The following is a 27,592-nucleotide window of genomic DNA, read 5'->3' as shown; positions in this document are numbered from 1 at the left end:
TTTAGTTTCTGAGCAGAAGATTATTAAAGATTTACTCTATATATTCCTATGTAAAACTTCGACCCCCCATTGTGGCCCCACCCTAACCCCCGGGGGTCATGATTTTCACAACTTTGAATCTATACTACCTGAGGTTGCTTCCACACAAGTTTCAGCTTTCCTGGCCGATTAGTTTCTGAGAAGAAGATTTTTAAAGATTTACTCTATATATTCCTATGTAAAACTTCGACCCCCCCATTGTGGCCCCACCCTACCCCTGGGGGTCATGGTTTTCACAACTTTGAATCTACACTACCTGAGGATGCTTCCACACAAGTTTCAGCTTTCCTGGCTTTCTGGTTCTTGAGAAGAAGATTTTTGAAAATTTCTCGAAATTTTTCATTAATTTCTAATTATCTCCCCTTGAAAACGGGTGTGACCCTTAATGTTCACAACTTTGAATCCCCTTTGCCTAAGGATGATTTGTGCCAAGTTTGGTTGAAATTGGCCTAGTAGTTCTTGAGAAGATGTTGAAAATGTGAAAAGTTTACGGACAGACGGACGGACAGACGGACGGACAGACGGACGACAGACAAAATGTGATCAGAATAGCTCACTTGAGCTTTCAGCTCAGGTGAGCTAAAAAGGTAGCAAAGATAAAGGATTATGGAAAGAAATGTAACTTATTTTAGGTTTCATTCATCATTGATAGAATATGATGACTTTCCATGTTTAGTTTAAAAAACAGCTGAGAAATCAATATAACAGTTACATGTATTTTTAAACCTGATGCTAAATTTAAAATGTCTTGTAATTTGCCATGACAAAGCTACAGCTGACAAATCATGTTTAATGTAACAGTATATGGAACAAATACATGTACATATAGGAAAGACACTTTCAGTTTCCATTTAAAAAGTCAGGTTATTAATTATAGCTAGAGTAATCAATAAATGATTTTATTTTAGTAATAGAGTACTGTAGTTTTCAAGTTGACAATATTTGATCTTTCATATTGAAAATTTTTCGGACAAGTGAAGTTGAAGTTCGGACAAGTAAATGTTTTGGTCACTTGTCCGAATGGACAAGTAGGAAAAAAAGTTAATGTAGAGCCCTGTGAGTATATCCCTCTAACTATTTTTTGAATCGGTAGGACAACAAAGTAGTGCCTTTAAGCAAATTAGTTCCTATACTTGCAGAGTGTATATCAGAATGCTTGACATATGTCAGATAAAGAGGATTTGCAATTTTAAAAGCAAGTGTCAAAATTGAATTATCATTTGAAGGAGAAAATTGAAATTGTTTGATGTACACCCTTTTCAGAACTGTTAAATTCCCAACTTTAACTTTCATTTTCAGAGTTTTTCAATACAGAGGCATTTTGCTGGAAAACGAATCTGACTTCACACCACAAAATTTTAACAGTACTTAGAGAGATAATTGGACGAGCTTTCATTCAAGAGGTCCCTCGTTGGTGAACGAAAATTAGGGCCGGAGCTATGAACCAGCATGTTAACATTACCGCCTATGAAAAATGCATTAGTAGACTATACTCATATACTCTTATTTACGTCAAGAAATAGGTCCCTGTTTCTTGTGTATCAGTATTTTGAATTTTTTGATCGTGTTTATCTGGGGGCAATATTTTTTCAATGCTGCAAATAGCTACAGGTCTGAAGCTCCAGATCTGAAAAAAATTGGATGAACAACCTTGGAGCTACAGTGCCACTCATTGAAAAAATTGCATATTTATTGCGCAGATAAACGTGCACTAGTTTTGGACTAATTTACCGTTTTTATATGTCACTTTCCTTGCCACAGACTTTCTCCGAAACACTCTACCAACCTCGAAATCAAAAGTATGTTTAAACATTGAGATCGCTAGTTGCCATTTTTACATGCAAACAAACTGCACTACTTCAATTTACAGGGCTGGTGATTGTGTTTAAAAGACTATCCAAGAAGGGGGACGATATCAGTAGTAAATTGCATGAAGAATAATTTATTGCAATAAATATACAATTTTTTCCAAGGGTGGCACTGTAGCTCCTAGGTCATCCATCTGAATTTTTCAGACCGGGAGCTACAGATAGTCTGACCTGCCGCTATGCTACAAATGAATAAAAATTGTGTTCCAAAATGATTCCCTGACATTACAGAGACCTTGAAGTCACATGACCCGGAAATGGAGAAAAAGATTCAAAAGTGGGAAAGCCAGGCCTTGTTGAAATACATGTACCTTTGTTCCCAAAAAATGACTGTTTAATATATATATATATATATAAAGAGAGAGAGAGAGAGAGAGAGAGAGAGAGAGAGAGTATACGTTACCTTTTTCCCCCAAAAAATGACTGTTTAAGGTGGCTCACTACACCATTTAATAGTTTCTCAAATCATTAGAAAATTACTTGATTATGATGGATATCATGGTGGATAAGAAGTATATAATTCAAAAAATTTTAATTCAGTAAAAGTTAACTCATGATCTGCAGTTCAACAGCCCGCTACTTGAACCACTGAGCTATGGCGATAGTCAACACAAGCGATTGATAAAAACAATTTAACAAAACATTTAAGTCGCCATCTTGTGACGTAGTGTCTTAAAAAGTATAAGTTTCAGTGTAGTGAGGTACCTTAATATAGCTCAGAGAGAGAGAGAGTATAAAGTAAATTCTTACCAGAGTTGGCAAAATGCACTGGGTTGCCAGCGATCCCTAGTAATGTTGTTTTTATGTATGTCAGGTAAAATTTAAACTCCACAGGACATAGTTTCCGGTAATTTTATTTTACTAGAAAAGGTGACAAAATAAAATTTACTTGAGTAATATAAATGTATGTTTGTGATGCTTGTGTGTTTATTCCATTTATCAATCAAACAAGTGAAAAGTTTCAAGTTCAGAGGCATTTTAAAATGGTATTAAACAAAGTCACCGATGAACGACAACCGTTTCACAATTGAGTTAACTTTGTCAAACAAAATGGCGGCCAATATGGCAGTGCTCATGGTGTGGAAGAATGTTTATAGCTAATATTATTCACAGTACCCCTGATATTCAATTTTTCAAAATTATTTTTTTACAAAGGTTACTGTTATGCAAATCTCGAAAATTTACAGGACACACTGTCTGATGAATTTATAGGCTATTTTGCCAACTCTGTGTTACAGGTGGTAAAAAGTCAAGTCTCGACCAGAACTCGAACCCATAGCCTCTGGCGTACCGTGCCAGCGTGTTAACCACTGAGCTATTGAGACCCGATATATTGACTGACGGTCAAACACTTGCATAGGCGTCAGAACCGGGGGGGCTGGGGGGGGGGGGGCTTAGCCCCCCCACTTTTTTTTGCAAAGTTAGACCTAACCATTAGGCATATAGCAGAATAAAGGGTTCAGCCTCCCGACTTTTTTTCGTAAGAAATATAATTGGTCATTAATGTACGTTTGAAAGATTGAGAAGTTGGAGTCATAGGCATACTAGCATACTAGTATAGGTTTACTCCCCCCCCCCCCCCCCCACCCTCATCCTCACAGGATTTTCATGATTTTGTTATTAGGTTTTTTTCTCTCAATATTTCTGAGGATTAGATCTGAGGCCCCCCCCCCCCCCCCACTTTCAATTTGTTTCCGACGCCAGTGACTTGTTAACCTGGTGACATATAAAATAAATATTAAACAATTCTGCAAATAATCATTCAACAAAACTGTCTGACATGACAGGGAATTAGAAACCTCACTGTATTGTAGAAAAACTGTATTGTGACGTAGCACGTTAATCACAATAATTTCAATTACTCAAGCGTAGCTTTCTAATAGTTGCTACTTTTTTTGAATACGCTGTAATTGAAATGCGCTCCTTATGAAACTGTTGGAAGAGTTATCGTTCTTAAAGAAGTGATTAAACCGAAAGTGGATATGATTAAATATAATTTGTTGTGTAAAACAAATTTGGATAAACATAAAGGGTCATGTCGGTAGATTCTCGCGTAATAATCAAATGTTATATCAGTAGTTTCCGTCATTTGGGGAATACCAGCTTTGTTAACGTTAGCGTTATAGAGACAACTGTGTGTTCTAGGCCTACCGGAAACTCCACAAAAATGGCTTTTTGAGCCAAACATCACGAGACAATCAGTGAAACAGAGGTATAATGATAACTTGATAAGTATATAAGTGCAATATAAACAAAGAGAAAAACTTACAATAACATTCTAGGCTTAAATCAACGATCATGATGAACAGACGAACAGCGACGATTTGGCTAAATCACGTGACTCCAAAAAAGAATGCGGTAATGGCTAATAACGCGTAACACCAGAAAACCCTAAAAACCGCTCGTGTAATTTAATTAATGATTTTGAATTATATTCCGCGTATATTCTAGAATCAAATCACTGTAATTGAATAAAGTCTCAGTTGCATTTTTTTAATTTTTCTATTTAGTTCTATACCTTCCTACTTATTAAAACCTATTTTTTTAAAAAAAGTTTGTACAGCATGCAAAAATCAAAGTACTGAAAGCTGCGCATTTTTTAAAAAACCATTCTTTCTGGGGTTTTTTTTTGGTGGGGGGGGTGTTTTGTGGGGGGTGGGGGTGTTTTGTTATGCAGAAAATTCTATATAGGATTCAAAGTATTGTAAGTATCAGTGGCGGATTCAAGGGGAGGGGCGCAACCGAGGCACCCCCTAAATTGTCAAAATTAAGTTAAATCATACTCCTTCTGAGAAAGAAATTGTTTAACTTGCGATTCTTTTAAATTATCAACTTTTTGGACATTCAGGGAATTTCTCTACATTATTTCAACGGTGTAGGCCTAGTATGAAGAAAACCCATGGTGCAACGTACATAGTGTGAAGGGTTTTTTTTTGTGATCGGCTTCGGCCGATCTCTGTTGTGTCCATATGAGGCATCCGGCAATGCTTCCACGTGCGCACACATTCCGCTTGCATATAAGTAGTTCTTATAAAAACTTGAAGCTTTGGTTTAGTATTTATATAACATTTTACTCAGTTTTATTTCAATTCATTTACTGGATCACATTCGGTCGCGTCTAAATACATGTAGTGTGCATGTCCACTATTTTCAGGAGACTTGATGCGTGCACTAAAACGCATGCAACGAATGCGAGACCTGATCGTGCAATGTATAAGAGAGCTCGTGCGAATCCCGATCGCAAAGTGTTGTAAAGTGATCGTGCGCCAATAAATAAATAAAAAAAACTTCTTTAACCTATCTCTACTTAAAGATGTTCTACTATTTAGATTATTGTTTTAAGGAATTACTGTGCAAATATTTTTCAATATTAATGTTTCAATCAGACTAACGCATTTAATGACATTCATGTATCATTGTAATTGTCTTAAAAGAATGTTATGTTCAATATCTCTTTACTAAAGATTTAAGTTTTGGTCAAAAGAGGACGCATATACACGTAGATGTAGTCATGTACAGTACCATCATAGTGCATTTTTATTAGGTGGGGAGGAGTTCTATAAATGATAAAAAATAATACGATTTTCATTGAGTTTTATATGTGTTTATAACGTTTACTTATATTTTATTATAACCCCAAGAGACATTAAGGACATTCACAACAAGTCGCACGTCCATTGCAGATCAGTATTATTATATCATTAAGAGTGCAATTGCAACGCTTAATGATGAAACTGTGTGTATCGTTAGGGGTTGACCTTGTAGCTGTTTGCTTGTGTCATTAAGCGTTAGGTCTGCTTTGCATTCGCGACGCCTAATGATAAAAATGTATCATTAGGCGGCGATTTATCATTAGTGGTTGATATTGTCAACTGTTAATGCAAGAATTTAAAGCATTAGGGGATGCAATTGCAACGCTTCATAGGCGTCGGAACCGGGGGGGGGGGGGGGGGCTTTTTTTGCAAAGTTAGACCTAACCATTAGAAACATAGCATGATAGAGGGTTCAGCCCCCCCCCCCCCCCCACACTTTTTCTCTGAGGATTAGTCTAGCCCCCCCCCCCCCCACTTTCAATTTGCTTCCGACGCCAGTGCACTTAATGATATTTGTATCATTAGGCGGCGTTTTATCATTAGAGGTTAATACAGTGCATTGCAAACACCGCTCATGGAAGTACAAAGACATATAGTGGTGAAAATGAAACGCATTGAACTACAGATCATGACAGGGAGTTTAGTGACGAGGGGACCCAGACAGTGATAAGATAACCTGATTACGATACAGAACGGAAAAGTAGTGCACCGACCATGTTTAAAACCTATGCCTGTTTCAAGAGTTTGTGATATATTTTCATATTTCCAAAAGCTTGAAAAGAAGGAGATAAATCAATATTTTAATAAGTAAGAGCTACAGCATAATAATATTTTAAATACAAATATTTTGACATATACCGGTATCTTTTTTTTATTCTGTCTTTAAATCAATTATAATTAAACTGTTATTTTACTCTTTTTACTTTTATTCCGAATTTCAAAGGTAACGGATGAGGTGTCGATGGATTTTGCGAGACTCACGATGACACCATACTTTAAGGTATGTAAAATGAATACATGTAATGCGTTTAGTGATCCATCAGTTATTTTGTCGTGGTTAATCATTTAACCTTCTTGTGTCTGAGTTTTGTGATATAGAGAAAGAAGAGCGATCAACAAGGCATTTGAAAATAACAAAAACAGTCAAAAAAATGCTCATTTGTGAAATCATTCAAATTTACCTTAGCATAAAACTGAGAAACCATGCGTGTAACAGGACAAAGTGTTTGTTAAATTATTGAACATGATTAATGTTCTTGCATAAATTGTTACTGTTTCATCTGGGGTTTTTTTTCTATTAACAAGACATGCGGCAAGTATTTTGAATTTGATTAGTGCTGAAAAAAAATCTAATTGGGTCCTATTTTTTTTTCTTTTAGACAGCTCTTGTTTTACTTATTGCCTGTTCACAGTTGGCGGAGGGATTTCTTATTGCGGGAGACGCGTGCTCCTTTGACAACAAATGCACGTGTTCAATCAACCGTATCGACTGCAGCTACAGATACCTGACTGCAGTTTCCGATTTTTCGTCATATCACAAACAGGCTGATTACATCGGTCTAAACTTTAACTTCATCACAAGCGTCCCGGCAAACGCATTCGTGACGCTATTTTCTGCGTCATCTAGACGCATTCTCATCCGATTGGACAATAATCGAATTAACAGCGTCGACGTCGACGCTTTCAAAGGACTTCCGACGAACGTGAGCGTTGACATCTACTTAAACAACAACAATTTACAAACCATTCCATCCGCTTTGGAAAAAATAGGCGGGTTGTCGTCCCTTTATGTACAGAACAACCCCTTAACAAACATTGACGTGCTGTCAATTGTTGGTCCTTCACTAAGCGTCTTCAGTGTCAGCTTAAGTAAATTTCGGTCTTGGCCAACCAAGTTACAGAACTTGACGAGAGTAGTTCACCTCACCTTAGATCAAATCCCGTTTAAAAACATCGATAGTAACGCTCTGAAAAGCGTCGATAGCTTAACTTCCCTTACAATATCAAACTCCAAACTCGAACAAGTTCCGGATGCAATATGTCTTATGAAGGACATGCAGTTATTTTATTTCAATGGGAACAAAAACCTGAACCAAACCAAACAACTTCTAGTGCCGTGTTCCGGATACGCTTTGAACTACGTGTCTTTCGTAGATTTAAGTGACAACGACCTGGTCACATTCCCGAACGTGTTCGACGTTTTCCCGTCCGTTAAACGACTGCAGCTCATTGACAATGACATCCATTACATTGATGCAGACATGCTGCCCCATAGCACAATGGTGGAAAGGCTTTACATGGCTGGAAACCGACTCAAGCGCATTCCCGGTGAAATAACAAAACTCTCAGGCCTGAGGCAGTTATACCTCTCTCACAATGATATATCAACCATTGAAAAATGTGACATGGCCGGACTGAGGTTTTTAGAATTGTTGGACCTGAACAATAACCCGATAGAGTACGTCTCAAAATCCGCCCTCAAAGACGCTCATATCTTGAACCGAGTAGAACTCGGAGGGACCAACCTAAGGACAATACCGGAAGCGTTTTCAAGTCTCGCCAAAATCTCGTATCTAAACGTGACTGGAAGTCCCATTGAGTGTGACTGTTCATTGAAGTCCCTGAGGTCTGTTCTGCCGTTAGACGTTCAAGGAACCTGTGCTTCTTCTTCTCAGACTATAAACGATTTCATTGCAAGCTCATTAAGTGTGTGTTAATAAAAGCCTATATAACATTTTTTAATATGTTTTTCTCGTTATATCACAAATGAGATAATTTTATTACTGTGTCCTGCAAATTGCTGAATCACACCGGAAAAAGTTATATTGCCCTCCCGGAAAAAGTTATCTTTCCCGAGATATGGTTATATTGCTCTCCGAAACTATTATATTACCCTCTGCATATTAATTACGTCGGGTTCGAAATTTAGCTAGGCAAACGTAAACAGTTCCTCGAAAATAAAAATGTCATGACAGTGTCTGCTGTTTAGAGAAACGTACTTTAATTAATTATATCTTATAATATTCTTTTTGAAAGCATCGATCGACATTTTACGAGAACATTTGTAAGGTATGAAGATGCACAAATAATTAAGATACATATGTTAAAGAGGTAAATATATTCTTAAAAAGATGTTTGTTCTAAAAAATGTTATAAAACATATATTACACGTCTTCTCGGGCGACAAAACCAGAATAGTTGTCCCTCGGTGACAGCTAGGAAAGCACTGGAGTGTTATGTCGCCCTCTGCCTTCGTCATCGGGCGACATAAGACTCCAGGGCTTTCCTGTCACCTCGGGGCAAATATTCTGGTATGTCACCCTCGAAGCCATGTAATATATGTATAATAAACCTGTAATATATGTCCGATTTTTTTAAGATTGTTTTTTTATCGGTTCGATATCTATATATTTTTACCGGTGTGTGTAATTGAAGACCTCCATATACATTGTATAGGCATCAAGCGACAGTTCCGGATAAGATACCCAAATAAATCTTTTTTTAAATTTTGTCCTTGATTTTTTTTTTAAATCTGTACTTGAAAGAGTAAAAGTGCTGTTTGAATTAGTGAAATATACACGCACCTTTTATCAATTGGTCGAAACCTAAGGCAGACTAATGATCATGATGATGTCAGACTCAAATTCCCATATAGGAGGCGATTTGGCTGCTTTGAATACATGTAACGTACTAACGTAGTTTAGTTGATTACACTAAAGTTACTTTGTACAATTTATTTATTTGTTGGAGGACAGATGTAAATATATAAACGATGAAATGCTTTCTTTGATGATTCATGTGGGTTACCGTATAACGGGTATTTTTTACGAGTTTTATAAATCCGTAAAAATTAAACCCGTAAATTTTCACGGAAGTAAAAAAAACACCGCACGTAAATTGTCTACATCGTACGTATGAGAGTATTGTTCATGTTCTTCAGCTCAGTCCCTGACGGCTGTACATGTACGCAGTACAGTTAAGGCGGTCAATAAAAATATGGGCAAATTTTTGTGATGAAAACACGTATACTTTAGTTAAACTGGCATGTCCTTTTTAAAATCAATAACAGTCACTCAAATGCAATATATTTCTAAAATATATATATAACAGTACAATATTTTATGTTCATAGTGGTCACGTGATATGGCAGTCGCATGGTACAAGCAGATGTATTTGTGGTTTTGAGGTCATTTAAAAAATTCAATATTGCAAGGGCATAATCATGTCAAAATTCACAACTGAATTATGAAATAACTTGATGTTATATCGTAGATTTTGAAAAACGGTGCGAACTTTTTAAGATAAGAATATTTGTTAGTAGAAACCGTAATTTATAATGCATACGTTGAATAATTTTGAAGGTCACAGGGTTAATTTCATTAAAAAATAATTAATTTGTAAGATTTTACAAGGATCGTAGAAGTTTTTTAGTTACATAGCATATTTCAAATTCACATGTAAAAGTTTGTCGGGATCAGGTAAGTGTATGCCCTTGCAATTAAGTAATTTATTTAGGTACTCAGATTTTAGATATACGATATTTTATACAAAACCGAGGTGGCTTCTTTATACGATGCATACTTTTAACAAAATGAAAATAAGACTATATAGGTAGCATTCTACTAATAATAATTTTAAACAAAATATTTATTTATACTTTTCCGTTAATGTATGGCATTTATTTTTCTTCGCTATAAAACTGCTCGATAGCCTTCAATGATTTAACTTAATATAAGTTAATTTTACTTATAAATAGATTAATAAGTACTTTCGAGGTTTGTAATATACTGTGATGTCATAATGCACATTTCCCGTACTTTTTGTCTGAACGGAGTTTATTGTCAGCCTTAAAGTAGTCCGAGTATCGCACTACGTCATGATACGGATTTAACAATATTGGTTCGACTTTTACAAAGCGTTTTTGATACCCGGTATTGATTTTGCTCTACATCGCAGTTGTAGACAATGGCAATACTAAGCAATTAGAACGGTAATATATGCATTCTATGAGAGATAGAAATGATTAATGTTGAGAAACTCGATTCTGTTAAAGTAAAATGAAAAACGAAGTTTCTGATTAACCAGGATCTCAGGTATGCTTATATCTTCTTGGTTTAACCCCCCCCCCCCCCGAATTTTTCTTTTTCTTTTACTACAACCGGTTTAAATTTAGAGACAGAAGCTATTTCGAATTTAATCAATCGTCAATTAATTAATGTTTAAATGATATCTAACATTGTTGACATATCTAGGCAGAAAACTGTAGCAAAATGTGATTTTTACGGATTTTTTCGTCAGGGTCTACATGGTTTAGATCTTATAACGTAAAACGTAATCCGTCAACATATAATTTATTAAGGTTTTCCGCTCTCAGCGGAAAACCTTACTATTATTCTGAAAAATTTTCAAATTTCTTCTTATTTTTTTTTTCTTCTAGACGCCAACTTTGATCCTTAATATCATGCTCGTTTGTTCACCGATTGTTTTGAAATTTTCAGGACTGATCACATGCCGCGTGATGTTGTCGTTGCATATTTGAGTTGAGGAAAATCCCTATCCGGTTTTGAGTTATTCCCCTTTTAGTAAAATTTAACGACTTCTTTTGTCCTGGGGGTTTAGCTTTAACGATGACTGGCAGAGTCTCAAAGATGGGCTGGTTTGGAAGCTAATACATTGAATTTGTGCGAGATATATTTTATTTATTATTCAAATGCAATTAAAATGGGTGGTATTGATGTTGAAACAAAGGTAAGAAAAAAAATAAAAAAAATTCGCGTATTTTCCGTGTTAGTTTTCTACCTGATAAAAATTTGTTATAACATGTATTTTAAAAGTTCTTGGTCTTACCCAGACCTTTCATTCGGTATACCGAAAAAGGGGCTGGCCCTTATAATTAGGGAGTTAGAGGCGTCAAAAGTTTCTTGTCAATAACTTAAAAAGGAATAAACATTTCTAATGCATTATTGAAGCAAAGTTGTAAAGAAATTAATTTTGAATCCTTCTATAGTATTCAATTTAATGTTTTCGTAATTTATAGTCAGTATTTGCAGAAACAATTGTTGTCAGTTTGGTCCATTTTTTGTGGGGGTGCGCACGTTTATGAGGTTATGAAAGGGCTTCTTGTAATGCATTAACTGATACATGTAGCGCGCAAATATAATTCCACATAAAATTTCCAAATGTTTTTATACATATGTACATTTTCATTTCATATAGATAAACCTCTTCGACCTTATTTTTGTTGTTTGTTTCATAACTGTGCCCCTGTCTATATTTAGATGCATTACGACACTCAGGTAACCGATCGATATGAGAGTCGCTAGCTGTATTCAGGCCGTCGCCTAGACGACAGTGCATGTGCTTGTAGAGCTGGACGTACACGATTAACGCCCCACTGTGTTACTGTAACAGAGACATTTGAATTGTTTTAGTACTGGGAGATGTGTTAATAAAATGGTTCCAATGCATGGTAATTAAACTCAACTTTTCTACAATACGTATACACGGCCGTCATATAAAGCACAATGTGTATTACTGACATGACAATGTACGCTGGCAATTTGCGATGGATATAATATAATTATCATCGTGGAGATGATTTTAAAAAGTGAACTTAATATTCGTATACGATAATATTTGAATCCAAAGCCGCTAGTTTTAAGTTACGGTTATTAGGGATATTAATTATGACTTGCCCCGCGTTTCAGGTTTTTTACTTGCAAAACATCTACAAACGAAAATACCAAACAACCTTCAGCAGCAACTTATAAATTATTTATTCCATACACAATTCTAAAGAGGTAATTAAATAAATTTTATAAATGCTTTATACTTGTATTCGCTATCTTCCATGGAAAAAAGTGGCATGGAAAAAATGTTGTTCAATGTTCATCAAATACGCTGTAGCCTTAGCAATCGAAAATAATTAACAAACTGTATAGTGATAGATTGACATATCAACAAACATTCAGACCCGCAATGTGTTTTTTTACAAGTTCTATAAAATGTAGACTCAATGACTGAATTCTTTACCGTTTTCCGTCTGGGTTATTTTGAATCACGTGTGTACGTTATGTGTTGCCATATAGATGAACACTTTAAGTGTTTAATTTTTAAAAGAAATTGTGTACATGCAGAGCAATGCAATGCTAGGACAATAAAATTCCAACAATGCATATGGTGAGGCCGGTCAGACTGATACTGGTTCTGCTTGTTCTTCAAATAGCGAATGTAAGACGAAGTGTTTGGGTGTTATATTTTAAACAAATATAAGTATGGCTTTCTTAAAAGTTTGCATTACTCAACAAAGTATTTTATTGGAATCATTCTTAGTTACCTTAGCTGCATATATGTATCGCTCGGTCTGTATCCCGGAAAAATTGACTACCATCCGAAATTTTTCATACAAGGTCTACAGACTTGCAGCTAACATTACCTTTAAAAATACATTTTAGAATTTGCCGCTGATTATAAATTCATTCAAAGGACGCGCAGAATCAAGTGGTAATTTGTCGTTTGGTATGGGATTTATGACGTCAATTTATATTGTTTTCATTGGAATTATTTCATTATTTCAAGTTTGTGGGTGGAATGAAATCAGTTTCACATGTTATATGACATTAAGATGTCCTCTCCCCACTTTTTCTGGAAGCAACTATTTTTATAAAATTTACATAAAAAAAATGAATTATCATGGAGTTGCCCCCCCCCCCCCCCCATTTTGGTAGCATGTAAAAAAAAATGGTATCAAAATCATGAAATTATGAGTGAAATTTTGGAAAATTCAATTTTTTTTAAATTTTTTTGCTTGTCAAGATTTGTTGGATGAGTTGCCCCCCCCCCCCCACTTTCAAAAACGATGCTACGTGCTTGGAAATTACTGATTTCTTTATTCCCCTCTTTAATAAACAAAACAAACTAACAAACATAACCGATCCAGATAAATATGATTACATGTATCAAAAATAAACTTAAAAAACAAACTACACATTCATCCTTCACTCACAATATTGCCTTTTCGATATTTGTCATCGTTGTAGAACCGTGAAACAATCTGTTAAGTAGGTGCTTGCACGAAAAAGAACCCCTTGCTGATCTACATTTTCATTAACGCATACAAAGGAAAAATATATTTTGATTGAATTTCTTTTGATGTAAAAAAAAAAAAAAAAGAGAAGAAATTGGTTCTCAGTCTCTCTTTATGCCTGTTTGTTAGCGGTTAATCCAAGTTCATTTTGAATATCCTTTTGTAATTTAAAAAATGCGATGTAAATTTTTTTCATGCAATATTTCGGATAAAGCTATGAAGAGTTGTTTCTTGAAATTTTATTAGACCATAAAATTGTAAAATGCTAACATTGAAAATTGAGCCCGATTTCTTTCTTTTTTTTAAGGTAAAACTTTATTGATTTAAAAAATGATTCTTTGAGACAAACAAATTGACATAATCAATAAGAGTTTGACAATCTCTATCTGCAGGTATGTAGCTTTTAGTCAGAAAAAGAATCGGATGGACGACCTAGGACACAGATCGTCCATCCGAATTTCTTGAAAATTGCCATTATTTTCGTACGCGGACGCAATACTCACCGAGACTAAGTGGTTCGTATCTTAAGTTTTAAGTTTTAACTGCTTTGAAAGGTAATATTGGTTTTCTGATAATTATGAACATGAATAATTAAATAAAAATGGTTAAAATTACAGTAAAATTACCGTTATCGGTCTTCTCCGTGCGCGGATCTAGAAGGGGAAGGGTTCCAGACCCCCCTCCCCCCAGCGAAATTTCTTTCAATTACATGTACATTATAAACTTACCAAATATGCCTCGGACATCCCTTGGCAAACTCAAATACCCGTCTGACTTTTCAACCCCCACCCCGGAAAAATTTTCTGATCCGCGCATGTTCCCCCTCCTCGAAATACAAAATTATTCTTCAAAACCCCTTGTAAAATTTCCAGGATCTCCGCATATATACTAAAAGATTCATTGGCGCTTGCGTTCGATAACAATGCGTGTAAAACGTTTGCCAATGGTCTTTTTACCTTCGTACCGGTCATAACCACAGTCCCACTCTGTGAATAAAATGCTGCGAATCAAACTAGAGACAACGTGTTAAGATTTGTATTTGCTTATAAACATGTAGTATCATCGTGCAAAATGCACTGTTTAATTAATTTTTTTTTTTTTACGTAATTTTTTCTCACAGTTTACTTTTTTATTTTATTAGTGATTGACACTTTTCAGACTTTATATGTGATTTCAAAGAGACAGAGTGTCATGTCTCAAGGACTGTTAATCTCTTAAAACAACATTGTGTAATTATCAGATTTTCATTTCTTGGACATCAAAGACTCATTGAGTTTATTTAATTATTTTATATCTGTGAACCTTTCACTCAGCTTACTTATATCATTACCTGTCAATTTATACTCATTGTTAAGATTCTTATAAATAGTTATGTACAATTGTCAATGCGCAGTCTGGAATACGGCGGCCAGCCCCGGCCACGTCCGACTCTCCCAGAATCTTGAGTCCGGAGGCCACTTCTGGCCATATCCGACTTGTTTGTAACATGTCTGTCTGTTAAATTGTTATAATGTTGCCATCGTTGAGTTTCGTCCAATAATGTGGAATCCTGCATCAATTGCCTGTTTATTTCTCTGGAACTGTATACTGGTGGACCTTCGGGAATACGGCAAACCTTCCCTTCGTTTTAGCTTACGGCCCACAGCGCGCCCCAACCTTTTACCTTATACACTTTACGCCAACATTCCCTCACCCGGTTCGTACTGCACACGACCGATGCAGATCCAGACGAATTCTCTATCACCGTAAAATCTACGACGTCACAGAAATATAATACTTTGTTTCTCAGTGTTTACACATCTAATATTGTACTATGGTCAGCTATCAATTTTTGTAATACGTTACAAGTATGACGCAGATTCGACGGAAAACCTAATCGTTGCTTGCAACGAGCTCGTCTCTAGTTTTACCAAATCTTTTTTCTAAGATGTCAATCTATAGAATAAACACCATGAATTTAAGTTTGAGTCCATAAAATAGTAAAAAAAATTACCAAACGCGATACTAGCATTGCATTTTTTGTATTCTATTTTGATACATCAGGTCCATAAAGCGTACTTACTTACAAAAATTTGCGTAAAATTATTGATGAGATATGGCTTAAATAAATATTTATACTCTATTTTGTATATTCAGTTCTAATTTTCCCAAAATAGGTAATTATTTTAGGAAGAACGGACGTCTGTCAAATTTCATAATTGTCAATAATTTTCGCAAGGGGGTACACCTGTCTGAAAGGTGATAACAAACAAACTAGCATGTAAACATACATATTTTCTTTTGTATATGTATTGCTAGAATGTATATTTATCATTTAAAGCTAAGCATTTAATGATTGAGCCCATTTAGTGCCGAGTATAGGACTACCTTAACTGTGCTGCGTAGGTATATTTGAGCGTTTTTGGTCACGTGGTGATAACAGTTCAGATCTTTCTATTCAGTCTTGAGTATTTTTTTAAACTACGTATAATGCCACGTTAGTAGCTAGTTGTCTTTTTAGTTGGGAGAGAAAGAAAGAGAGAGAGAGATTTTTTTTTGGAATTGGAGTTGTCTTTCTTTTTTTCCCGGTAAATCGAACTGAGACGAGCACATGGTATACATCAATGATGATTATCCAGATAAATTGGAATAAGTAAAGTGTATATCACATATGAAATAAAGATCAATGTATAAACACAATCATAAATATAAGGAATCATTAACAGAAAAACGATTTTCTGATTTGTATGTGTGTTAACTGTAACAAAGTCACGGTGAAAATTTCCCCCATTTTACCACAGATGATTTTAATTTTTACGGACATGTCCAATTCGTAAATAAATTACGCGTAAAAATTCAAATCACCCTATTTTATGGCAAATTCGTAAAAAATCATATCAGTGAAAATTACCCGTTATACCGTATTTTTTCTGCTATGTTCCGCATGAAACATAAAATTTAGTATTTTATTGTTTATGTTTGTGATAAGTAATGTGGTCATAATTGTTGTGCTGACCTTACATATTGAAAACGAAAGCTACAAACGGGAGGGAAAACAACATGAAAAGTAGGTGGATAAGTTATTGTAAAGTTTCTTACAAAGAGGCGAAATGCACATAATACTGTCCCTCGTAGAGCTGAAAAGCTGAGAAATTATGAAAAATGGTCGAAATATGGTAGGATTTAAAAAAAAAACAATGTAAAAAGTTCTGACAGATTATTCTATGGTGATAGGGCATATATATATATAATTATAAGGAGTAGATTAAAACCAACTGTGCTGAATGAGAACTTAAAAATCATTCTTGTTACAGAGTTCCGAAAACACGCATCCCCTGGAATTGTTTTTAAGAGAAAAATGTCCACTGCCACATATTAATATAAAAACACTGGTAATGAATAATATTGCGATGTTTGACTACTTTATGGTTTTTTTTTAATTCATTCTCAAATTTTTATTTTTTTGTGGAATAGCAAAACAAGCAAGATGCTGTTTCATTTTTTAATGTACCACCGGATAAACTTGTTATCATTTCTAGTAACTCTTTTATTTGTTATTAATTTGTTTTTATAGGCAATCTGGTTCACAGAGGACAAGGGACAGGAGGGACCAGTTTTTGGGAACCTGGACATGTGGAGAGGACTGGGCGTCTTTATGGACTCGTTTGATAATGACGGACAGGTGAGCATCATGCATATTCAATAATTTTGGTAATATCATGCATATTCATAAGCTTTGGCCACACCAATAGTATTTCTTGTTCGTCGGACATCCAGTGAAAAAAGGTCGAGCGGGCGGGTGATTAAATAATAAAGTTATTTTCTTGTACCCAACATTTTCAGACTATATATAAATAAATTTCCGGGAGGGTTATATTTTTTCCACTTTTGACTTATAAATTAAAACTATTTAAAATACGAAAAAAAAGAGCTGAAACAGAACAGAAAACAGCACAGAATTTCGAACAAGAAATTATATTGGTGAGGCCTTATATATAGATTATGAATTATCTTTAGCTTTGGTAAGTCTCATGCATATTCATAGGCTCAAGTCTTACCCATGCCTACTCCTAAGCTTGGGTAAGACATGCATATTCGTAAGCTTTGGTAAGCTCATGAAGATTCATAAGGTCGGGTAAGTCCGTGCAATTTTTCTACAAGATTTTTGCTGCCCATGTTTTTAGCTCTTGTTTTTATTTATGCCAGCGTTTAACTGTGAGTAAAACAGGGAGGTAACTCCTGGGTCCAAAAAATACATGTCAGGCTTCTTATTGTCTCTCTGTTTTCATCTCTCTATCTCTGTGTGCAATCCACTATCTATAATACAGTTCTGTAGAATGTTTGAAAGCAAAGAAAGAAATTTCTCTATTTAAAAAAAAATTAACTTTTTTTTCTTCAAAATGTCTTCAAGTGTAGGAGCAGTTTCTGTGTATTCTGTAATTTTGCCATTTTAAAAAAAAATGCTTCAAAGTTGATTTCTTTTACTATCTTTTTGGTTGATTTTTATCAAAGGCAAAACTGAGTGTTGCACCTTAAGCATTGCTAGATGTCATATAACATGTACGTTTTATTCTTTTGTCTCAATATTTACATGCTCTTGTTCTACATTTTTCTTTAATTTTTTATTCTAATTAAGAGTTTGACGATCAACATGATCTTTGGATTGCGCAATGAGAGAAGATGTATTGGTTTTAATTAATGCACCACAACATTAGGTCCAGTGCTGCTACATTTCATCATGTTATTGTCATCCCCAATGTGTTAAAACATTAAATTGAGTTATTCCTCTTTTGAATTTGTGCGATATATATGGGCTTTTTTTTTAATATTATAGTTTAAAACTTAACTTCTGATAAACTTCTGATAAACAGAAGGATTTTTTTACCAGACAGACAGTTTGTCTATAACCTCTTTTACTTAAATATTTCTGTATTTTTCTTTCCTTGTTTTCCCCATACTGAACTTTTTTACCTGTATTTACCTGTGTTTTTACCTGTTTCAGCACAACAACCCTTATATCATGGCCATGGTCGACGACGGAACTCAACAGTACGACCACCAGAGGTGTGTGTCCTAATTAAGAATCAATACTGTAAGATGGATTGGTGTACTCATAATTAGTAGCCTAATTGTTGAACGTTTGGGTGGATCTAACTTCTTTAGGAATTAAAGGGGTACCAGCGAGATTGGGCCGGGGGGGGGGAGGGCTCAGAGCTCTGTTTGTCCGGTCAGTATTTTATATGGTATTTACATCTTTATGGCTTGGTCAGTATGTTAGGGTAATAGGGTGAGGAATTGTTTTGGGGGGTATTTTTTTAGGGGGAAGGGGAGATTGATTTTATGAGGGTTTTTTTTTCCGGGGGGGGGGGGGGGGGTGACAGGGAGGCAGGAAGATGTGGGTGGGATGTGGTTCTCAATATGCAAGATTTCGTAAACATTAAATGAAACACGTGTAAATACACATCAATACAAGCCTGAGGTGTGTAGATATAAACCTGTTACATTCAGTATCTTCAGGGAAAGGGCACTAAATGAATCTGAACTGAACATATATTATATGTATTTAAGGGTACAACAATATACCCTGTAATATTGCTATAAGTCATAGTTAATTATTTGTTTGAAGCATGTTTTTTTTTGACAGTTCGTACAATATGTTCATTGTTGTTGTCTTTTAGCAGTGACAGATCTAGCAATATACAGTCAAACTTTCATTATCTTGAACAAGATGGGACTGTTTAAATAGTTTGAGATAGCTGAGTATTTGAGATATTGAGGGTGAACTACTTACAAAATAAGTGGTTTGGACTTACAAATCATTTCGACATATCCATTGTATTCGAGATATCAGTGTTTGAGATATCGAAGTTTAACTGTATTATGTTTTCAATGTGTATCATTAGTAACCATGTAGTTGTTGTGTTTTGACAGCGACGGCTCCCAGCAACAGTTGGGCGGGTGTCTCCGGGACTTCAGAAACAAACCGTACCCAGTCAGGGTCAAGGTCGAATACTACAGCAAAATCCTCACGGTATGTATGCAGTAGTGTATCACTTAAAGCAAAATACTAAAGGTACTAGGTGCATAAAGCAAACTCTTCATGGTATGTACATGTACCGCAGTAACCATACATAACACAAATATACTAAGTGTATAAGCTGCAAAAAACTTAATGTAATACAAACTGCATAAAACCAAGTCATTCTGATGTCATGGTAAGTATAACATACCCATATTGTCTCTGTGTGTACTAAAACAAAGTAAGAGACAGTCATATACATGTAGTATGTACTAATAATATGTACTAATAAAAGCAAAGTAAGGCTCCTATAGTATGTACTAAAACAAAGTTAGAGACAGTCATATACATGTAGTATGTACTAAAGCAAAGTAAGACTCCTATAGTATGTACTAAAGCAAAGTAGAAGACAGTCATAGAGTATGTACAGAGTAAAGCAAAACCAAAGACTTCATCATCTATAGCCGCTCCCCATGTAAGACTTAGTGAGGGTGTAAACAATGTCATGAGTTATATAGAACAGTTTACCAGGGTTGTCTCTAAGACCCGGGGCTTGGAATGTCCCCGCCTGAAATGACGGGTAATTACCCGGCCATTATTGCATTTCAAACACAATCAAGCTATAAGCTAGACCCCCCTTCTACTTTTTTATGTCTTCCTTTTACTTCAACCCTGGTTTACTGTTTCATCAAGATGAATGACATTGATATCTAGAACACATAGAAACGTTTTGAATGTGCATAAATCAAACATTGAGGACTTCATTTTGTTTGTGTGTTGTAGGTGTTTGTGAACAACGGTCTGACCAACAATAAAGACGACTTTGAGCTGTGTCTGAGGCAGGAGAACGTCAATCTACCGGAAAGTGCTTACTTCGGGGTCACCGCCGCAACTGGGGGTCTCGCCGGTAAGTACTCAACATTCTGATATATGACAAAATCCTCTGTAACTTATGGTGAAACATGCTGTACACCTAACTCAGGATTTTGATTCTCAAATGATGTTATCTCAGCTGGTAGTATGCCATGATAATTACAATAAAATCTTTCTGAAACTTTGCAGTGACACCTGCTATTTATAAATAATGTATCAGTGCACATTCTGCCTGACTTCTTGTATGTGTGTGTAAGCTATTGAAACCTCACTTTCTGATTTCTAATTTTAGCTGACTTCGTGTATGTATGTGTAAGCTATTGAGACCTCAGCCCTCTGATTTCTATTTTTAGATGACCATGACGTTCTGGCTTTCCTCACTCACTCGCTACACAACAAGGAAGACCAGGTGGGGTAACTCTGACAAAACATCGTACAATGCAGTGTATACCCAATCAGTAATGACAAAACATCGTACAATGCAGTGTATACCCAATCAGTAATGACAAAACATCGTACAATGCAGTGTATACCCAATCAGTAATGACAAAACATCGTACAATGCAGTGTATACCCAATCAGTAATGACAAAACATCGTACAATGCAGTGTATACCCAATCAGTAATGACAAAACATCGTACAATGCAGTGTATACCCAATCAGTAATGACAAAACATCGTACAATGCAGTGTATACCCAATCAGTAATGACAAAACATCGTACAATGCAGTGTATACCCAATCAGTAATGACAAAACATCGTACAATGCAGTGTATACCCAATCAGTAATCAGATTCTGAATGTTGATTATTTCGACAACAGTCTATGGTCCAAATCTAAATTTTCCATTGCCATGATTATTTTGATTCTTCTGCTTGTGCGCCAATTTTGAAAGGGCCTTAAGATATATTTCAAAGCAAACCTCTCATAACAATTTCCAGTGAAATATATGAACATGCTTCTGATTGGTTTGACAGCCGGCCAATCAGGTACCAGAACAGGACAGACAGAAGTACGAGAAAGAATTTGATGAGTATTATAAGGAACTGGAGACAGCCAGAGAAAAGTGAGTTATCTTTTCTTGTTTTCCTGAGTTATTCTCTTTCATCAAACAAACTTGAAAAAAAATAGAACAAACAAAAGAGTGAAATAGGAATGAATCAAAAGGGAGTTATCTTTCCTTCCTTATGAAAAAAAATGTTGTCCTCTTCAAAAGAATGTTTTTTCATAAAGTTGAAAATGAAAAATAATTGAGGTTGAAGAGAAATATGGGTAAAAAAAGTTATTTTCTTATAAATCAAAGGGAATGTTCAGTCTTCACTTTATTGTTTCACTGACCAGGAATAATTGTTTCTTAATTTTGATTGACAGCTTCCAGAAACAACATCCCGGTAAACAACCTGGAGAATTTGATTCCATGGTAAGTCTACAATTCTTTTATCTTTAACAAATCTGAAAATTGAATGCAGGCCTTGTCTATCATTATTACTTAGGTTATTTCCTGCAATGTTTGACATTGTACTGACTCTAAGATGGATGTACATCTTGAGAATACCCACCATGGGCATTGCACTGCATATCTTATGCAAAATCAAAATTCAAAACAATATAATATTTTTTCTACAAAAATTACAAATGCTTTGAGTAGATCATATGAACAGGGATAAAGAAAAAGGAAATGTCAATTCAAATTAAAGGATGATAATCATGCTTTTCATGAAATTTCTAGTTTCTCTCATTTACATCAAAGATTTGTTCTTTTCAGTCATGACTTGCATCCCTTTCATCATGAATTACTTTGTTACTTTCTTGTCATAAATAACCATCATTTTCAGAGTGAATTAAAACTATTTCATCATGATTACATTTTCTTCATTATGATTTACTGTCCCTTTTATTGAGACTTACTTTCTCTTTCATTACGATTTACTTTCCCTTTTATTAAGACTTACTTTCTCTTTCATCATGACTTAGTTTCCTTTTTACCTTCCTTTGCAGTTTGAGGCCCATGAGGACCGCGAGTTGCGGATGATTTTTGACGGACAGAACGAGATGCACAACACGCTAAAGGAACTCAACAGGAAGTTAGACGAGCTGATGGGAAGACAGGAAATGGTGCTCTCCCGCGTCAGTCAGCTGACCGGCGGAAACGTGCAGGTTGCTCAGGTACGTAAAAGTAAAACAGTTGTACAGGTAAAATATACAACAGCCATGTAAAAAGTGGGTCAGCTGATGACTGGAATGTGCAGCTAGCTCAAGCAGAAATGGTAATAGTTAAACTTGTAACAATAGACCAAGGTGTCGGTGAACTTTAGTCGCAGGGACAGATAAATCACTTGTAAGAAATTCAATATGCTACTTCAGAAACAGAAATGTGCAGGTTACTTGCATATACTGGTAGTATTTGTTCTGCTGTCACATAAGATAAGGCAATGTTATGTGATAAACTTGAACTTTCAACTAGATTTCTATTGTCTGTAAAATACTAATGGTAAAGGTATTGGTTAACCTCTATTTTGATCAAAGTAGCAAAATAAATTTATAATTATTTTGACACTTCACGTTCCTTTTGTTGATATGTATTACATCATTGAATTCTGTAATGTGGTCAATGTGCATTGTAACTCGGGTCTATAGCATGTGCTGTTATGTTTGTCTATTTTAAGTCACGTTATGTTCTGTTCTATAGGGTGGAGCAGCCCCGCCCCTGACCATGGACACGATCAAGAGACACGAGGTCGATCAAGTGATGAACAACCAGATGCAGATAATGAACGACGCCAGGGACATCAAGTAAGTGTATTTAAAACTCTTTGCCTTGACTTTTTTAAGACCTACACATCCTCTGCCAAAGATGTTGGTTTTCTAGTTAAGCGTGAGGATGTTCACATTAAGTTGCAACAGTCACATCTCGTAGATTTTGAAATCTGGCTTTTATTTTTTTTAGACAGAAATTAACTAAAGTTTAAAAAAAATGTGATTAAAAAATTGGCATTAACGATTTTTTAAATCTCAATTTGATGCAAAATGGTTGAATCCCTGAATTAAGTACTGATGAAAAAGAATGAATCTTTAGTTTTGGGTCTCAGTAACTCTTTGATAAGAGCGGTGACACAGGGCACAAGGGAGTCGTGGGTTCAAGTTCTGGTTAAGATTGGACTTTACACCGCTTATTGCATAAATTAATAAACAATATCACATAATGAACAAATATTAAAATAAATTTTATGAACACCTCGGTGTTAACTACACATATTTTTATTATGAATATTCGATTTATCTCAGACTGAGATGTCACACTTTCATTTGTTTAAATATACAAATGTAGCATGTGACTGCCATATATATTTCAATAAATCTCAGACATTTCGGCTAAGCCTTGCTGTCTATGTTATTGATCAACCCGATATGTCTCTGTAGTTAGTCATTAAGAAACCTAATAGGAAATTTAGATTTGATATTTTAATTATTTACACCTGATTACACCTGTTACTGATTACACCTGTTACTAGTTACACCTGTTACTGATTACACCTGTTCCCTTTATCAGACAGGTGGTCTATGACGTCCAGCAGAGGGCCGGCCAGATCCAAGGCAGCATGAGTACGGGGGGCGGGGCCCAGGTGGGTGGGGGAATCCCCCAGGACATCCAGAGCATCATCTACAAGCTTCAGGAGAACATGAACTTTGTGAGGTCGGACCTCGCCAACGTCGCAAACCGACCGCAGGTCAGTGGAACTTTGTCTCGGATCAGTCTGTCAGATTTATTCTCTCTGTGAACCAGAGACTCTGTATTCTTTTGTTCTGTTTAAAGGTGTAACTTGTTCTGTTGTATTAAAGGTTCATTATATATAATAGTGTAACTTGTGTTGTTCCATTGTAACTAGTTCCATTTGTTCTAAAAGTTCACTATGTGTTCCATTTTAACTTATACTGGTCTGTTAAGGAGTTCATTATACATGTTTGTTATTTTGTAATCTGTTCCATTTGGTCCACGGTTCACCATATGTTATGGTGGAACTAGTTCTAATTGGTCTAAACGTTTGCTATTTGTTTCATTGTAACTTGTTCTGTTCTGTCTAGAAGTTCATTATACATGTATGCTATGTAATAACTTATTAGGGCCCCACAAGGATTTGCGGGTGCCCTATAGTAATCACTCTGTCCGTCCGTCCTTCTGTCCGTCCGTCCGTCTGTCACTCTTCCGTCCACAAATTTCCTGTTTTTTTCTAATAACTTTTTTTATGGTTGCCCAATCAAGTTCAAATTTGGTATGGTAGTTCAGTAGGCAGAAATACATATTTTGATGCTAAGTTTGGTTCTCTATGTCTTCTGGTTTGGAGCTGGGGTGGTGGGATAGATTCCTAACTATGCATAAGAAGAATGGGCAAAGAGAGATAACTGCTGAGAATGAATGGGCAAAGAGAGATAACTGCTGAGAATGTTACCATTGTATACATGGAAGGCTGTGCAATATTTGTCCTTTGGGATTAATTAACTTTCCACAGGAAGAAAATCCTAAGCTTTATCTTTATATGTCACATTGAGATTAATTACTGCACTGCCTGTGTCTGCAAATGAACTTTGTTTTGAAGTTAAGGTCAATTTTGAATGATGTGTAGTATTGTGTACATTCTTTGAAATATGGATTTAAAATATAATATTCATATTTTATTTCGGTTCAAATACCGTACACAATGGTTTATAATAATTTTATTGAATAGAGGCAAAGCCTAGGTATCATTGCATTGGTATCAATTCTTTGTTTTTTTAACAAATTTTATTTCATCCCATGTTAACCCACTTTATCCCGTGGATATGACTCATTGGATATTTTTTTGATATCCCACAGTTGTGACTTTACAATGGGATTTGCCTAGGCATAATGAAGTAAAATAATGTAGAGTTTTATAAACAGTGTAAACATTGATTGCGGTGTATAAAATATGGGATAAATAGAATCTCATGATTTGTAGTATAATATGATTTTTATCCAACTTGTGTGTTTTATCCCCTAACTAAGGCTCAATAAAAAAAACACTTTAATTGTTGGATGAAAATCATATCCAACTACAAATCACGAGATCCTATATAGTCCAGTTCTTTACATCTTCTGCTGGGCATTTATTTTTCATCATTGTTAATATAAAGAGGATGGAATTCAAAGTTTTTTTCACTTCTCTATATTAATTGTCATAGCGGGGCCCTTCCTGACTGGTCAGTTTTCTAGTTCCACTCTATTATAACTTGATCTGTTATGTTGTAACCTGTTCGTTCTGTTCCAGGGTCAGATGAACTGTCCAGAGGTACAGAGTAGCTGTGTGTCTCCCTTGCTGTTCTTCCTCGCCATCGGTCTACAACTATTCTTCATCGTAGGATACATGGTGTATAGGTAAGTCCACTTCTTACTTGTACCTGTGTAATAGCAATAACTTCGCTAGCCAATGTACCTGTGTAATAGGAATAACTTCGCTAGCCAAGGGTTTTTGGTCCACTTTGCTCCCCATAAACCCTTGGCGAATTTCATTACGAAAACTCGGAGATGTGGTGGCGCTACCTAGCGAGCAACTTGAGTTGCGTCCCTTGCATATATACATTTTAATCGAAATAAACAACGGGTTATATACACATCATGGCATTAATACAACTTGAATACATGTTGACTACCGAATATTGGAACATAATGAACGATGCTATTTACAGTGATTAAATACGAATTAAGTTATAACCTAGGGAAAGCACAGGATGTTTTATTCATAGTATTTTGTAAGGATCTGTACCTGGAGTGAAAAAAGTCACCGATTTATATGAAAGCTTTCATACCATAAAACGAGGTGTCGTTGTCGTGAATATTGCGGACAAAAGAAATTAAATAAAACGCAGTTCATTGAACCTTTAAAAGCAATAACCATGAGCAGGAACGTATATATACTAACGGGATGGGCAACTTCTACATTCGCCAGGTTTACTTCCCATGCTATCACGCGAGCCTTGACAAGTTTGTAGAACTATGTTTAATCCCAGTAAAATACATAGGTTTTCAAAGCGATCTGGTTAGACCATCGTTGGGGAGACACTGTACTCAAGATCTTGTGTCTCAACTTGTTAAGAGCACCGAATGTTTTACCAATGATCAAACGTGTTTTCTTTTAAAGTATATATTTACAAGCACTGCGATTGGATCAGCTACTTGCAGCTGCAGCCAATCATGAAACGGAGGTTGTCACGGAGTTTTCGTAATAAAATCCGCCAAGGGTTAATTGGGAGCAAAGTGGACCGAAAACCCTTGGCTAGCGAAGATGAATAGGAAGGGATTAAGAGATAATTCAATCTTCTTCTTTCCATCTTTTTTTTTCTTTTAAGTAAACTAAAACAATTACTTTGATTCATGTTTGTTAATTGCTGATGCATTTATATTCTGCACAGCACTTTATTTCAAGTAATAATCCACACAAATGTCAAACACACAGTGATTGTATAACTATGAGTGAGGAGAACCTTTTTTGCAAGTTATAGTAGATTTGATGTTTACCAGTAGCTTAAAACTTCTATCTTTAACTGTTCATTATTTATTTGTATAACATTTTTAGCTATGTACTTAATTTTATTGATGCTGCTATCTGATGTTAAAAAAATCTAGACAGGAAACACTGTGATTAATTGTACATGGAATACATTGACAGTATTTTATACCTTTCCTTGTATAATTTCATTTCAGATCAAACAAAGAGGCTCAGGCAAAGAAATTTTATTAGGGTTTACAAGAATTTACAGAATGTTAAGTTTTTAGGAATTTTATGGTGCATTTAATGTAAGATTGAGTACGATGTATCAGTGAGAGAGAATGAGTCGTGTAAGAGTTACCTGTCTTGCAAATGGTGATCAGATTTATGAATGGAGCAACAATTTTTTTTAAAAATCTTTGTAAACATGTTGGAGATTTTTGTTTTCAAACATCTTTTGTTGTATATTTTGGGGTTTTATATATATATAAAAAAAGGTGTGAAGAAATGAGACAAATTTTCCCAAAATTTGAATTATTTTCACTGTTAATCTATTTTAAAATGAAAAAAAAAACCAAAGTGAATTGATTGTTGAAAAATTTATTCAAACTGTATATATCTGCAGCAAACT

General features: G+C 35.3%; 3 protein-coding genes and 1 long non-coding RNA gene across 4 annotated transcripts in view; 2 read left to right on the top strand and 2 right to left on the bottom strand.

Annotated features, from left to right (window-relative positions):
* LOC105339828 (uncharacterized) overlaps positions 1-4,381 on the bottom strand; it is a 103,343-nt gene extending 98,962 nt beyond the window's left edge. Inside the window, exon 1 of the mRNA XM_066075083.1 lies at positions 4,177-4,381. The gene's annotated coding sequence lies outside the window, so the exon portion shown is untranslated. The remainder of the gene's footprint in view (positions 1-4,176) is intronic.
* The window catches only part of LOC136272739 (uncharacterized), a 158,140-nt gene that overhangs the window by 106,049 nt on the left and 24,499 nt on the right, over positions 1-27,592 (bottom strand). The gene's annotated exons all lie outside the window — the stretch shown is intronic.
* Positions 6,071-8,237, top strand: LOC136272712 (leucine-rich repeats and immunoglobulin-like domains protein 3). The gene is made up of 3 exons (XM_066075010.1): positions 6,071-6,242; positions 6,444-6,500; positions 6,880-8,237. Exons 1-3 carry the CDS (start codon positions 6,228-6,230, stop codon positions 8,215-8,217), a joined length of 1,410 nt encoding a protein of 469 aa, XP_065931082.1. The 5' UTR covers positions 6,071-6,227; the 3' UTR covers positions 8,218-8,237.
* Positions 11,222-27,540, top strand: LOC136273632 (protein ERGIC-53-like). The gene is made up of 13 exons (XM_066078521.1): positions 11,222-11,248; positions 17,140-17,247; positions 18,568-18,629; positions 19,497-19,596; positions 20,368-20,491; positions 20,811-20,866; positions 21,436-21,524; positions 21,830-21,878; positions 22,457-22,624; positions 23,148-23,251; positions 24,009-24,186; positions 25,744-25,850; positions 27,177-27,540. Exons 1-13 carry the CDS (start codon positions 11,222-11,224, stop codon positions 27,211-27,213), a joined length of 1,209 nt encoding a protein of 402 aa, XP_065934593.1. The 3' UTR covers positions 27,214-27,540.

Source organism: Magallana gigas, chromosome 1 (assembly GCF_963853765.1).
Source record: "Magallana gigas chromosome 1, xbMagGiga1.1, whole genome shotgun sequence".
NCBI lineage: Eukaryota > Metazoa > Mollusca > Bivalvia > Ostreida > Ostreidae > Magallana > Magallana gigas.
This window is presented reverse-complemented; position numbering and strand designations above follow the sequence as displayed.

Bases quoted from the DNA above. Each gene is read 5' to 3' on its own strand.
- LOC136272712 (XM_066075010.1), top strand. The intron at 6,501-6,879 runs GTATGTAAAATG...TTTTTCTTTTAG, and splicing joins CGATGACACCATACTTTAAG to ACAGCTCTTGTTTTACTTAT.
- LOC136273632 (XM_066078521.1), top strand. From the start codon at position 11,222: ATGGGTGGTATTGATGTTGAAACAAAG. The intron at 19,597-20,367 runs GTATGTATGCAG...TGTGTGTTGTAG, and splicing joins ACTACAGCAAAATCCTCACG to GTGTTTGTGAACAACGGTCT. The intron at 23,252-24,008 runs GTAAGTGTATTT...TCCCTTTATCAG, and splicing joins AACGACGCCAGGGACATCAA to ACAGGTGGTCTATGACGTCC.